The 16,075-nt window shown below is 37.8% G+C and overlaps 1 protein-coding gene across 1 annotated transcript; it reads left to right on the top strand.

Annotated features, from left to right (window-relative positions):
- The first annotated feature begins 281 nt into the window (after positions 1–281).
- Positions 282–8,643, top strand: LOC123866998 (cytoplasmic protein NCK1). Its single transcript, XM_045908816.1, has 7 exons — positions 282–773; positions 3,338–3,531; positions 3,768–4,028; positions 4,384–4,471; positions 5,111–5,301; positions 5,726–5,921; positions 6,514–8,643. Exons 1-7 carry the CDS (start codon positions 669–671, stop codon positions 6,724–6,726), a joined length of 1,248 nt encoding a protein of 415 aa, XP_045764772.1. The 5' UTR covers positions 282–668; the 3' UTR covers positions 6,727–8,643.
- Positions 8,644–16,075: the final 7,432 nt, after the last annotated feature.

The following is a 16,075-nucleotide window of genomic DNA, read 5'->3' as shown; positions in this document are numbered from 1 at the left end:
ACAACACTAGATTGACATTGCAGTCCACAGATGAACAATTTAATTGTCAAGGAACAGATAGTAAATAAATATGTGTTATACAAAGCTTTTGGGAAAGTAAAGAAACTGCATTTTGTTGCTAGCTTGTTTCTCCCTTGTAAGGCTCATGTATGGCTAATCCTCTATTTTCAGAAAAAAATAATAAGTTTATTATACATGAAAATATAGGTAATAAAATAATTATTGTCTATGGCAGAACAGGAACAGCCAATAAAAATAAATCCTTTCTTTTGTCTATTGATTCGTTGCTGTGCCCCACCGACTGATGTGAATTTTTTTTTTTGTAAAAACTACAAATGTGATAAAATTGCCTGAATATTACACAAAAATTGCAAAACGTGTAATAAAAGTGTTTTTGTAGGGTTCCCATTTTATTAAAGATTGTTTATTCGTGCGGCGCGATGGAGTGACAACCATCGTTTCTCGTCGATCGTGAAATAGCTTTCGATCGTATTTTCGCACGTCCTGCAGACAAACAATAGGGAGTTTTTGCTGCAGGATTATCGTGCCGTGTTGTTGTGCAAGAGTGCTAGGTGTCGAGGGGTGCGAAGGGAGTATTGGTGCAGTGTGTGGTGCAGTGCGGGGTCGGTGCTCGTGGCGACATGTATCAGTGAGGCGAGGGTCTGGTCATGTTGGAGACTCGGTCGGTGCGCGCCGCTGACTCGGTGTGGGCGAACAAGCCGCTGCCGGCGCCGCACGCGATGGCCAACTCCAGACACGGGAAGAACACCCAGGTAATGCTTACGATCGATTTGGATGCCCAGAAATTCAAGCTAAAACAAAACAATCCAAGTCCTACCATAAAAAAATTGGTCAAAAATATTTCACAATTTATTTATTATTTAATTTAATAACTACGTTAAATAAGTACCTGTGTATATTTGACTCATTATTATTTATTCAAAAATTCATAGATTCATAATATAAAATATAAAAAATTCCAATTGGAAAATCAATCAGTCCTAAAAGTCAGTCAAGTAGACCTAAAATGTCACATATGGTATAAAAAATATAGTAAAATAAATTATTATAGAATAACTGGTCAAGTGCGAGTCGGATTCGGACACAAAGGGTTCTGTATCATCATACATGATATTATATACTCAGCAATTTTATGTATTTAATTGCAAGATAATGGTGGAGTTCGCCATCTATATGTGATTTAGTAAATTAATTTTTTCATGAACACATTTTAATTTTTTTTTTGTGGTGTAAACACAAGTTCCTGTTTTTCAGATTTTTTCCTTTATTTGTGCTAGGAATAAGATCTACCTACCTGCCAAATTTCATGATTCTAGGTCAACGGGAAATAGTCTATAGGTTTTCTTGACATACATGACAGAAGGACCGACAGACAGACAAAAAAGTGATTCTATAAGGCTTCCTTTTTTTCTTTTCAGGTACGAAAATCTATTTATTATTTCCTAAGAAATTATTTTTGACATAGTCATCATCCCAATGCAAATATAGTACAAACAAGATACACAGTGGCATGTGTGTAATTACACAATTACGCAAATGTTAATTGGCATCATTTCCTCTGCTCTCACTTGGGCATAACCTTCCTTACTTCCTTGCACTGTGCATAAAGTGTTTTTTTGAGTAGGAGTTATCAAGGTTCTATTATATTATGAATTGTAGCCAAATACATCAATTCTGATTTAGTGTCCTTACATTATGTCTGTTTGTTATTTATTTTTGGCTTACAGGCCACAATTATTTTTACAAAATGAAATTGGCTCATGAATCTTTCTGGCCTTCCATTCCATACGAATGCCTCAGTGGTATGTCTGAAAATCTTTTCTTAATATAGGATTCTGTCATAGACAAGATCTACTTGTACATGTAAAGTTTTATATTTCTAAACCAAGCAGTTTATAAGTTGTATGTTGATTTTGTCAGTTAGCACTACCTCACAAAGTAGCTTAACATATTATTAAAAAATTGATATTGCATAAAATATAGATATTGCACTAGCTATAATGTTACACATTGTTTGATAAGAGATACCAGATTTTGCCAAAACATACATATCATTTATTATTTTAGCACTACATTTTCGGTATCTTTTGAGCGTTAAAATAAAATCGAAATTGGTTACTAATTAAGTACTTAATTTAAAAAAAAACCAAGCTCCATACCTCAAAAGGATAAACGGAACCCTTATAGGATCACTGTCTGTCTGTCTGTCCATCCATCTGTCCGTCCATCCGTCAAGAAAACCTATAGGGTACTTCCCGTTGACCTAGAATTATGAAATTTGGCATATAGGTAGGTCTTATAGCACTAGTAAAGGAATAAATCCGAAAATCGTGAATTTGTGGTTACATCTCACAAAAAAAAGGCATTTCAATTTTCAAAATAAGATAACTATACCAAGTGGGATATCATTTGAAAGGGCTTTACCTGTACATTCTAAAACAGATTTTTATTTATTTGTATGCATAGTAGTTTTTGCTCATTTTTCTAAAAGTTTTTTCTTCACTGGGTTACTTTTGTATAATCACTTGCCCAGCTATATAATTGAAACGCGAGAACTTCCTTTATTTAAGAGAAAATTGAAAAAACTATCGTTAGAGAAGACATATTACTTAATTAATGATTACCTTTCAGAAAGGTTTAATTGTATTTTAATTTTGAACATTTTGCTACTATTATTTTAATGTTTTTTTATGACAAAAATGTATTGTAATTTAATGTAACAGTTTGCATGCTTATAGGCAGAATTTGGCTGTACCGTTTTTGTCTTTGTAACATCTCCACTGTTTACCCATATTCGCAATAAAGAAATTTGATTTGATTTATAGAAGAAAATACCCAAGTACGGAACCCTTAGTGTGCGAGTCTGACTCGCACTTGGTCGGTTTTCTCTTTGCCTGTTGTTTTTAACAGTTATTGCAAGTTAGACAAAATAGTGATGAATAAGCATCTTCTAGGCAAGCACGCTTCACCATAGGTTGCATCATTGGTCTATAAACTAAATAGAAAGATATGAATTATGATCATTATCATCAACAAATGATATGCATCTTTTTTAAATAAAAATAGTGAGCAAAAAGCAGGTGGGTCACCTGATGTAAAATGATTACCGCCACCCATTGTAGAACCAAGGAAACCGCAAATGTGTTGCCAGCCTCTAAAATTTACTGCTGGAAATGGCCCTTTTTGGTAGCGCCAACATTACCTGTCCTTGGCCTTTCGCACCCACTGATCAAAGACTGTCTTAAGGCATAGACTTTAGGATTTTCAGTTTTAACTAACTAGTACATAATTCAATTAACGTATTTTATTTTTCTAGGATGATGTCTGCTACGTAGTCGCAAAGTATGATTACGCCGCGCAAGGCGCGCAGGAGTTAGACCTACGAAAGAACGAGCGATATTTGCTGCTCGATGACTCGAAGCATTGGTGGCGCGTGCAGAACGCGCGCAGCCAGTCTGGCTACGTGCCCAGCAACTATGTCAAGAAAGAGAAGCCATCCCTGTTCGATAGGTTGGTAAAAATTGAAATTGTGTAAAAATGTATTATGCTGTGTACCACAATGTTAACAATTTTTTTTTACTTTCAATAATAAGTATAATGACCAAGATACAAACAGTTATAGCAAATATTCAAGTTTGTTAAGAACTACTTTTATTATTCACATTCAAGGTTCAGCTGTTTACAATTCCTTACAAGTTTTATATAGTATAATGTTTAATTAATTCATTTATTATTTTGTTAACTAGCATCAAGAAGAAAGTGAAAAAAGGTTCTGGTTCCAAAACCCTGCCCTCAAACAGTTCCCCAGTCCGTGGGGCAGCGGGCCCAGAGTCACCGGGGGCGCGTCGAGTGGAGCCCACCGAAGCTCTGGGTACTGCGGTGGTGAAGTACAACTACCAGGCTCAGCAGCCTGATGAGTTGTCTCTGACGAAAGGCACCCGCATTCTGATCCTGGAAAAGAGCAATGATGGCTGGTGGCGAGGACAGTACCAGGGTCATACTGGATGGTGAGCATATAACACATAAATGGCTGACTCCATGCAATTATTTACAAATCAGCGTCCTGCATATAATGCAGGACATAATGCTGAGCTGTACACCCATTTGGGGTGGTGTCACAGATGAAAATGTATATTTGTATACTTTGTTTTTATCTGTGACACCAACAACAAATAAATACATTTTCTTTCTTTCTTTCTTTCTTTCTTTTGATGAGTAATTTATATTAAAATGCAGGAAATTTTAAATGAAAGAAATCTTTGAAATGATAAATAAGTAGAAATTTGCGTATCCGATACACATGGAAAGAATCTTTTTGTTAATTTTCTTTATTTCTCAAGCTTACTAATTATTTAATTTCAGGTTTCCATCAAACTATACCAGTGAAGAAGGAGACAGTGAAGATACTGTACACACATATGCTATGGCAGAGAATGTTCTAGACATTGTAGTAAGTTCCATTGTTAGAACTTTTATGAAGATGTTTGTCACCTTTGTTTAAGAAGAAATTCATTTCCTGCATACAGATAAAACATTGAATATTATCACACTTTAATTAAAAACTATCTATCAATGCAGAGATTATTTACTTGATCTATAGCATCAAGCATTCCGAACCAGTGGTAGATTATTTTCGACGATTCAAAAGCACTTGTAAAAGTTTAATTGAATAAAAAAATAATTTGAATTTGAATTTGAATTTGAGTATAAAATGTAGTTTTAAACAATCAAATCTATTATTCTAGACATTACAAGTGGCTTGAAATACAAATTAAAACCCTATATTTTGCTTCTTGATTTTGTACTAGATACTCAATAGTTTTTTTACTCGATAGAAAGGCATTCCATACCAATCGTAGTCGTACCAATAAATGCGTTTAACGATTCAATTCAAAGTAGTTGTAACAATTTATTTGAATAAGAATATTTTTATTGTATTCTACTAACTTTGCATTCGTCACAGTAACGGTTTTGTAATTTTCACTAGTTCTTCTCGGTAGTAAAGGCATTCCAAACCAGTGATAGATGTACTTGACGATTCAAAATTACTTGTAAAAGTTTAACTGAATAAAGAATATTTCTATTTCAGGTGGCTCTATACTCGTTCACTTCAAATAACGAGCAAGAACTATCGTTCGAGAAAGGCGACCGACTGGAGATCATCGAGCGACCGCCATCCGACCCTGAGTGGTATCGCGCGCGCGACAATCGCGGACAAATCGGTCTCGTGCCGCGCAACTATCTCCAAGAGTTGGCAGAGTACCTCACGCAGCCGTACAGGTGACCTGACCATCATTATAGTCTACAAATTGCACACACTTTTTTTCTTTGGCGATAAGTTTTGTATTGAGTACGACTTTACCTAGTAGTTAACATTCTCTAAGGGAGTAACCAAACTAAAATAAACAAAATACTTCCTATATTGCTTCAATTATAGGAACCAGGATCTTATATTACTACTAGCTTATGCTCGCAACTTTGTCCGCGTGGACTACACAAATTAGATTCCCTGTTTTACTCCCTTAGAGGTTGAATTTTTAAAATTAACACTGTCACAAGTTACAAAAAAATTAAAAAAAAAACATCATGCACTATTAGGTTATATCTGAGATTAATTATGTTGTACATGCTGAGCCGTCAAAAATCTACTCACAGTTTGGTCTTACATGGAATACTTCGATTTTGACAAATTCGTATATTGCAGTGAAGCTAATGAAGGTGGTCCGTCCGGTGCTGGCGCGGCGGCGGGCGGCGCGGCGGGTGGCGGGCCGGGCACACGCGGCGGTGGCGCGATTGGGCGCGCGTGGTACTACGGCGCCATCACGCGCACGCACTGCGACGCGCTGCTCAATCAGCACGGACACGATGGCGACTTCCTCATACGAGACTCCGAGACCAATGTGAGTTGTTGTGACCCTCACCTAGATGGCGGCACCAGTACTTTGTATTGCGCTTTTGTTTTTCCAACTCAACCTAATGCGGGGAGATTGTCGGTCTGCTTTTTGATTTCTTTTTTCCACTGTCGTCATCAACGATAGGCATCAACTGTTGGTCATAGGTAGGGACTTCCACATGCCACGGTCTTGCGCCACGTGAATACAGTAGTTTCCTGCGAATGTCAACCCAGTGGGGGTCTTGTTAACGCTGTGCTTTCTGGTGCAAAGTCGTCATTCTATAAGTTTGGGATCCCAATTACTATCGGTTCTTCGGAATATGTGCCATTTCGTAACCAGTTGAGCTTTTGACTGTTAGTGTTAGTAAAAAATTCCAGGCAAAGATGAACAATGTAACAGGTACAAATGAACATCAACAATGTACAGGTAATAAATTACCTGTTGCATGTTACGTTAATATAACCAGGTATGAGGTAACATTAAACAATAGTCATTATTATCAACCAAATGTTACAAGTCACAACCTTGTATAAGGCTTAGCTTGGTCAAAAAACTTCATAGGTACTTAATATTAAGAGATGTAACTTTTAAATTGTAGGTGGGCGACTTCTCCGTGTCATTGAAAGCGCCGGGCCGCAACAAGCATTTCCGCGTGCAAGTCGAAGGCAACTTATATTGCATCGGACAGCGGAAGTTTACAACGTTGGATCAGCTGGTCGCGCATTACCAGCGAGCACCAATATACACCAATAAACAAGGAGAGAAGCTTTACCTCGTGCGTCCGCTGCCACGCGCGGCCGCGAACTGCTGAGCGGAAACCGTGCGAGGCTCTATGTATACCCTCCGGCGCGCGGATGAACGACTGCGTTAGACCTCTCGCACACTCGTGATACGAATGTGAAATGGTGACATCGTACTTGTACTGAAGCTCAATACATGTGTGGTATGTGGATATAGTGAATGTGAAAGTGTAGGGTAAAAAATCACCAGTGCGCGTCTAGTCTAAGGCTGAGGTCTGAATGTGGCACTAGTTTATCTGGATGCTTGCAGCATCAGTCTCAATCACACGTGTTGGTGTGCGCTCGGGTCCTACACTGACTGTTCTGCAGGCAGTCACTCCAATTTCTTGGAAAAGTAACATAGAATATTGAACCAAGAGGTAAGCGCTTTGTTTCCTATAGAAATAGGTACTTATTAAGTTTGTCCAAGAAATTTTAGTGAATGCCGATTTAATGGAATCGAATACATTGCTTCTAGTCTCTCTTGTAGTTTTTTAAAAATTATATTAACTATTATGAAATAAAATAAATAATCTTTTGTTTGAAATGATACTCAATTAAACTATTGTTAGTTGATAATAAATACTTAAAAATTTAGTTAGGTCTAATAATAAATTTATATTATGTGTATTTTTTGGGGTAAAAAAATGAAATATGTGAAACAATGTATTCATTCCATTTAATCTATTTGAGTTTGCTACTGCTGTAGTAATTAGAGGATACGCCAAGTAAAGGAACGATGATCCAAAAATATTTAGATTTTGTTAGGGCTAAAGAATCACTTTATCAAAATGACTGTAACTTTATACCTTAGTAAAATTTTGACATATAATATGTCAAAGAGGAAGTCACAATTGCTTTTACACATTATATAGTAAGATAGCGCACAGTGTCAACATTTGAAACTGTATATTAAAGTGGTCCAGCGTGATTTACATTACTACACAAATGTGAGCAACGAAAAATGAGTCATTGGAACTAAATGTACAGGTAACGATGAACAATGTGACAGGTAACAATGAATTTCTTGTTACCTGTCACATAATGTGTCAATTATATTATGTTGAAAATTGTGGCAACAACGAAAAATTAAATTTTATCTGTACCTTTAAATTCTAATGATATCAAATAATTGGGATTTAAAGGTACAGGTAAAATTTGACGATGTGACAGGGAATAATAAATCACCATGTGCTATCAACAACGTCGAATCTGCACATGAGCAGCTTTTCAGGAGAGCAACTGAGTAAAAAAGCATGTACCATAAGAATGTTATCCTAATGGTAAGGAAATCACAATTATTAAGATGTCCATTTCAAAACCCTAAAGGCCGATTCACACCAATTGCATACACGTGACAAGTGCGTAGTGACGCGCGTAAACCCCTATCACACCGGGTTATGCATACGTCTACGCTTTACGCAAGCTGTGTGCCATGTTTCATACAGTTCCATACATTACAACGCAATGGTACGCGTTACATCTACGCTTACGCCGCCTGTGTGAACGAGCTATTAAGGCGGAAACTAACTATCGGACGTGCCCGCGACAAATAAGTGTGCATAGTCATTAGTTCGCTACTTTGCACAGGTTAGTGTTTAGTGTGCATTTTGTTATCCAGATACCAATAAGTCATGGTGGTCAGCCACGTCCAGTAATTTGTTTCGGCCTTTAGAATAACATTTTAATGGTATATTTTAACTTAAAATCGCTCTCCTGTAAAATTGTGGATTTTTCAGATCCTACATTGTTGATAGGATGTGACAAAATTACTGTTACAATAACTCGAGATAAATGTAACATATTCTAAAAGTGACAGGTAAAAGTAAATATTTTGCGAAAAAATTGTTAGTAATGAACGATCTTTAGTAAATATTCATGGAGTGGGATATAGTCGGCTGGGGTCCCTGTATACAGTTATGTAATATTACGTAGTTTAATGCGGCGTTGATGCAACACCGGAAATATAATAATTATAACGATAATAAACCAAAAAACGGCTTTGCATTCTCTATAATAATAATTATTAAAATAAGGGCAATTTCTATATCATATAATTTGATAAGTAATGTAGCGTAATTTTTAAATGATTTTTTATAGATAATCTGCGTTTTACGTGATGTACTCATGGTCCCATAATTTAGCCTGTGTACACGACGATTTGTATAGTTGATCAATAATATATTATGAATCATGAGGAAAAAAAATTAAACTCACGGAATGTACACAGATTTTAAGTGTATCCAATAATATATGTCGGCGCGAAGGCGTTAATAGTTAATAATAATCAAACTATTTAAGTCAAAAGTTACACATTACTTTGTCAATCAAATGTTAAAATACCCTCAGAGTTTGTAAAGTTGATTTAGACATGACTAATTGTTGTTATTGTAAGTGAATGATTCATGTTTTGGTATAAATACAAGCAGCCGATGCCTCAAGCGGCATTATTGCTTGAGACGTCGTGCTGTTCGGACCTCTCGAAATCATTGCAATAAAAGCAAAGTTCAACAACCATTGTGGTCTCATTCATGATGGATGAAGATACTGAACATCGTGACGTCAGCTATGCTGACGTCACTCTTTCTAAAAACGGTTCCGAGACTCTTCAGCCGTCATCAGAAGTGGGATCGACCGCCGTTCCACCAGGTCGATCATCAGATATGCCGCAGCAAAACCAACATGTCGTCGAACCTCGAAGTGAAGTAACCTATCAGTCTATGGGTGGGGTTCCGCCTCAGTTTTTCATGCAAATGATGCAGATGATGCAAACAATGTCGGAACGTATGTGTGCCCCACCTGCTGAATCGAAGGTCAGGATCAAGGATATCTACTTACCATCATTTGACCCAGACACCAGCGTCGGTATACGTGAATGGTGCCAGCACGTAGACAAAGCAGTCGAGGCATACAAAATCAGTGACTTTGACATCCGAATGAAGGCATGTAGCCTGCTGAAAGGACGAGCTAAAATGTGGGTGGATGACTGGATGGTGACAACTTCCACATGGGATGAATTGCGCAAGAATCTTATCACCACGTTCGAACCCGAAAACAGATATTCCAGAGACATCCTCCGATTCAGGGAACATATCTATGACTCATCAAAAGATATTGCCGAGTTTCTATCTCGAGCCTGGGTCCTGTGGAAAAGAGTCACCAAGGACAAATTAGATGATGAACATGCGGTTGAAGCCGTAATCGGATGCATCGATGATGAACGTCTACGAATTGAATTATTAAATGCAAGAGCAACTACAGTACCTGAACTCATTTCCATTGCATCCTCCATACGGAAAAAGCGTCCACAGCCGAATTCACATCAAGGACCACCTAGCAAACGTCCACGTGTTTCGGATGGCAATCCATCGATGTCAGCTTGTCGCATATGCAAGAAGACTAACCATGCTACGAGCGATTGCAGATACAAGCCAAAAGAAACCAAGCCAGAAGAAGATGAGAAGGGTTCTAAACCAGCAAGTGTGACCACGTGTACGTTCTGCAAGATACCAGGTCATACATACGAGGTGTGCCGCAAACGTGAACGTTCACTAGCTTCAAATGTAAATTGCGTTGCAGGAGCGAATTTAGCACCCATAACCGTTCAAATAGGTACGAATACTCTAAAAGCTGTTTTTGACAGTGGAGCAGAATGCTCAGTTATCCGAGAGTCAGTTGCTGCTAAATTACCTGGACAGCGACGACAAACAGTCAAATTTTTGAAAGGCATTGGACAGTTTCCAGTCTTATCACTAAATAAGCTTTTGACTGTTTGTGTCATAGACGACATAAATGTCGAATTACAGTTCTACATACTACCCGATTATGAAATGTCTACAGATGCCCTAGTAGGTATGAATTTGATACATAACACGAACCTAAACATGATAATTACGTCTAACGGAACGAGGCTGGTACACCAACAAGGTATCAACCATGTGAGCACGAATAATTTTATTTTTAACACGCTAGACTGCGATCTAACCAATGATGATGAAATCACACAATTACGAAGACTTTTAAATAAATACGAACATCTGTTTATCCATGGTTATCCTAAGACCAGAGTTAACACTGGTGAATTAGAGATTCGACTGAAGAATCCTGAAAAATATGTGGAACGAAGACCTTATCGTCTTAGTCCAGTGGAAAGAGAAAAAGTCCGCAACATTGTAAAAGAATTACTGGAACACAAAATCATACGAGAAAGCAAATCACCATTCTCAAGCCCCATCATATTGGTCAAAAAGAAGAACGGCGATGATCGTCTATGTGTAGATTTTCGAGAACTCAATGCCAACACCCTACGAGACCATTATCCACTACCACTGATCTCTGATCAGATTGATCAACTGGTGAATGGTCGTTTCTACACAAGTTTGGACATGGCTGCTGGCTTCCACCAGATACCAATATCAGAAAATTCAATAGAGAAAACCGCTTTCGTTACACCCGACGGATTATATGAATACAACACCATGCCGTTTGGTCTGAGCAATGCTAGCTCTGTTTACCAGCGATGTATCAACAGAGCTCTTCAACCATTGCTGGGAACTGCCGCACAGGTATACGTCGATGATGTTCTGAGCAAATGTGCAGATTTCCCTGAAGGATTATCTCACATAGAACGGATCCTAATGGCTCTGCAGGAAGCTGGTTTTTCAATCAATGCCGGTAAGTGCAGTTTTTTTAAACGCTCTATTGAATATTTGGGTCATGTAGTTTCAGACGGACATGTCCAACCAAGTCCAAAGAAAGTAGAAGCTCTCGTAAAAGCCCCTGTGCCTAAAACTGCCAAGCAAGTAAGACAATTCAACGGCCTGGCGGGCTATTTTCGGAAATACATTCCTGACTTTTCCCGCATCATGTTACCCCTATATGAACTGACTAAACAAGGTGCAAAGTGGGAATGGAACCACCGACATGAAGAAGCACGGAACAAAATAATACAATGTCTGACCTCCGCTCCAGTACTAACTTTGTTCCAAGAGGAAGCACCCATACAACTGTACACGGACGCAAGCAGTCTTGGATTTGGTGCGGTACTCGTTCAAGTGATTGAAGGACGTCAACACGCAGTTGCATTCATGAGTATGAGGACAACTGACGCCGAAAGTCGCTATCACTCGTACGAGTTAGAAACCTTAGCAGTAGTCCGGGCCATCAAACATTTTCGCCAGTACCTCTACGGGCGCAAGTTTACCGTAATAACAGACTGCAATGCATTAAAAGCATCCAAGCATAAAAAGGACCTCTTACCAAGAGTTCATCGCTGGTGGGCATTTCTACAAAATTATGAGTTTGAAGTGGAATACCGAAAAGGTGAGCGACTCCAACACGCCGATTTCTTCAGCAGAAACCCAGGTGAACTCGCGGTCAATGTGATGACTAGAGACCTAAATTGGCTTAAAGTTGAGCAACGAAGAGATGAAAAATTGAGGCAGTTAATGAATACCTTAAGAGACAATAACCCAGTAGAGGGCTATGTCTTAGAAGAAGACGTTCTAAAGAAAACAGTTCAAGATCCAGTCTTTGGACAACACCATTGCGTAGTAGTACCAAAGTCGTTCCAATGGAGCATCATTAACTCTTTTCACAGTGCACTCAAACATTCCGGCTGGGAAAAGACACTACACAAGATCAAAGAAACTTACTGGTTTGAGAAGATGAGCACCTTGGTTCGAACATTTGTTGAAAACTGCGTAATATGCAGAACTTCCAAAGGGACGTCGGGTTCTGTTCAGGCACAATTACACCCAATCCAGAAGCCGACAGCTGCATTCCAAGTTATTCACATGGACATCACAGGTAAGCTGGGCACTCCAAATGATCAACAGTACGTAATCGTAACAATCGATGCCTTCACGAAGTACGTTCTATTCTACTACGCAACAAATAAAAATCCGCATAGCACGCTGGCGGCCCTAAAGCGGAGTGTGCACCTATTCGGAACACCTATTCAAATCATCGTTGATGGAGGACGAGAATTCTTGGGCGAGTTCAAAAATTATTGTGACAACCTCGGAATTCAAATTCATGCTATAGCGCCAGGAGTCAGCCGAGCAAATGGCCAAGTTGAAAGAGTCGTGGCAACACTCAAAAATGCACTAACAATGATAAAAAACTATGAAACCGAGGAATGGCACACAACACTCGAAGAACTCCAATTAGCAATGAATTGTACCGCCCATCGGGTCACTGGGGTTGCGCCACTAACACTTATCACTCAGCGAAGACATTGTGTTCCACCTGAGCTGCTGAACTTAGTAGACATTGACAATCAAACCATCAATATTGAAGCACTAACTCAATACGTACATCAGAAAATGTCTCAATCAGCTGAAACTGATAGACAACGCTTCAACCTACGCAAAGCCAAAATACACCCATTCCAAAGAGGAGATTATGTTCTAATTAAGAACAACCCACGCAATCAAACTTCACTAGACCTCAAATTCAGTGAACCATATGAAGTTTGTAGAATACTAGAAAATGATCGCTATCTAGTAAAGAAAGTAGTTGGCAGAGGACGACCACGGAAGGTCGCCCATGACCAACTTCGTCGAGCCCCTCAACCTGGTAGTCAAGAAACCGTGTCGGCGCCAGAAGACGTATTGAACATGAATCCCGGATCATCCACTTCTCGAGAGGAGTCGCTGGAACAACTCACTCAAGAAGCAACCATGGGAAATGCAACAGAATAAAAACGGTGAGTTACTATACTCTAAAAACCCAACTATCCAAAACCTTGTGCATGGCACTACTCCTTCCTCATACTCTACAAAATCTACGAGTTAATCCACGAGTTCTATCTACGAGTTTATCCACGAGATCATCTACGAGACAATCCACGAGTTCTATCTACGAGTTTATCCACGAGATCATCTACGAGACAATCCACGAGATCATCTACGAGACAATCCACGAGTTCTATCTACGAGTTTATCCACGAGATCATCTACGAGACAATCCACGAGATCATCTACGAGACAATCCACGAGATCATCTACGAGACAATCCACGAGTTCTATCTACGAGTTTATCCACGAGATCATCTACGAGACAATCCACGAGATCATCTACAAGTCAATCCACGAGTTATCCACGAGCCACATATACGCACACAAATACTAACGAGATTTCACTTATTACTAAATAAGCTCAAAAATCAGAAACACTAAAAAGGTGCTGGTTCCCCAAAAATATAACTAAGCATCATTTGATGCTCACAGATACCAAACTCAGAAGAGAATGTATGTTTGTTTCAGAATCAACATCAATCGTCAGGCAGGTGCAGAGCGCGCACCGCCTGTCAGAATGGCCGTGTCGGCGCGAAGGCGTTAATAGTTAATAATAATCAAACTATTTAAGTCAAAAGTTACACATTACTTTGTCAATCAAATGTTAAAATACCCTCAGAGTTTGTAAAGTTGATTTAGACATGACTAATTGTTGTTATTGTAAGTGAATGATTCATGTTTTGGTATAAATACAAGCAGCCGATGCCTCAAGCGGCATTATTGCTTGAGACGTCGTGCTGTTCGGACCTCTCGAAATCATTGCAATAAAAGCAAAGTTCAACAACCATTGTGGTCTCATTCATGATGGATGAAGATACTGAACATCGTGACGTCAGCTATGCTGACGTCACTCTTTCTAAAAACGGTTCCGAGACTCTTCAGCCGTCATATATAATACAAAACGTCTATAATCTTGCAATGCATTTTGATATTCAATTATGTGATCAAAGTTATCAAATTATTTTCTAGTTTGTTACTTTTAATATTGATAACAAAATTGAATATTTAAAACTGTAGTCTGACATTAAATTGTCTTAATCTAAGCGCCCATAACTTATTTGATAATAATCGGTGCTATTACAAAATTGGTCCTTCATTTGAATAAAGTGTAAGTTTGATATTTGTCACCAGATTTTCTAGACACATTTTGCTAAAATACTTGCAATAGACAGGTTGTTATGTCAATTTTTTTATTTTACAAAAACTGTGGGTATGATTTTCTGACTTATATAAAATTTGTAGAAAGAGAGAATTTTGAATGCAGATGTTATTTTCTACAAAATCAAACCCATGGTTCCTAAGATCAAGCTCCTGTAACTCTTATAGAAAAAAATTCGATTTATAATATCACTTTCAAAATAACATTCTGTATTTATTGCCTAATAATAATAAAAAATCTGGTCCAAATATATGTTTACAGTTTATTGGGCTAATCGATTAAGCCGATTATTTCATTGGTAAGGCGCGTTTAGACTTTAGTCCTTAAGATTTTTCTCCAATAATAAAGTACTTCGTACAGGTATGTGATATTGTGTACTTGTATGCAAGTGCATATGCAATGTGATGTTTGGCAAAATAAGATATTGTAAGTCACTAAAGGAAAGTGGTTAGAAGACGGGAAGTTTTGAAACAATACTTTTTTCAATTACGAAATTCTGTGGCATTAATTTTTATTTTCATTCACATACCTGACTGGCTCTGATTTCACCCTATATTATATATTTCTTATTTCTGCCGTCCTTTTACTAAAAAGCTGTTAAATGCAAAAAATAATAATTAAAATTTTTGCCGAAAAATGTGGCACTTTTCAAAAAAAAAATAACGTTACGTAACACCCAGATTTTTAGTTTGGTACTACATAGCATTATTTTTTCAAAAATACCTACGTTTTTGGGGGATAACTCAAAAAATATTTATTATACTTTAACAACTTTTTGGTTAGAGAACGACAGAGTTATAATCGACATTGTATGTACATATTGTAACTATGCAATGTAATTTTTTTTAAAGTATGGAAACAGTAAAACTTTATATGTAAGAGCATTTACCTACTTAACAAGTTTGTTTATTTATAATTTTGAAAAAAAAGGTTTTCAAGCATTGATAAAATAAATGCTGATTTTGGACTTAGAATGTTTATTCTAGTGATTTTTACAACGAATTAGAATACCCGTAGTTGAATGTGTGGCGCAAGTTTAAATTATCCACCCAAAATACTACAATTGTCTTAATATAATATGATCAATGTACCTGGCATATGTGTAAAAGAATACCTTGATCTTTTTTTTTGTTTTGTAGGTTGTACAAAACAAAACCTCTGGTGTATGACTTACAAAACAAAAAAAAACAAGCATCAAAATCGGTTCATAAATGGTGGAGTAATCCCATAACAAACACAAAAAAACGTACTGTTGAATTGAGAACCTCCTCCTTTTTTGAAGTCGGTTTAAAATGCGTTTCGTACGTGCATCCATGAATAATTAGTTGATGCCGGCGACTTTGTCCGCGTGGATTTAGGTTTTTGAAATCCCCTGGGAACAGTCAGATTATCCTAGAAGTAGCCTTTGTCACTTCCCAGGCC

This window comes from Maniola jurtina, chromosome 1, assembly GCF_905333055.1.
Source record: "Maniola jurtina chromosome 1, ilManJurt1.1, whole genome shotgun sequence".
NCBI lineage: Eukaryota > Metazoa > Arthropoda > Insecta > Lepidoptera > Nymphalidae > Maniola > Maniola jurtina.
This window is presented reverse-complemented; position numbering and strand designations above follow the sequence as displayed.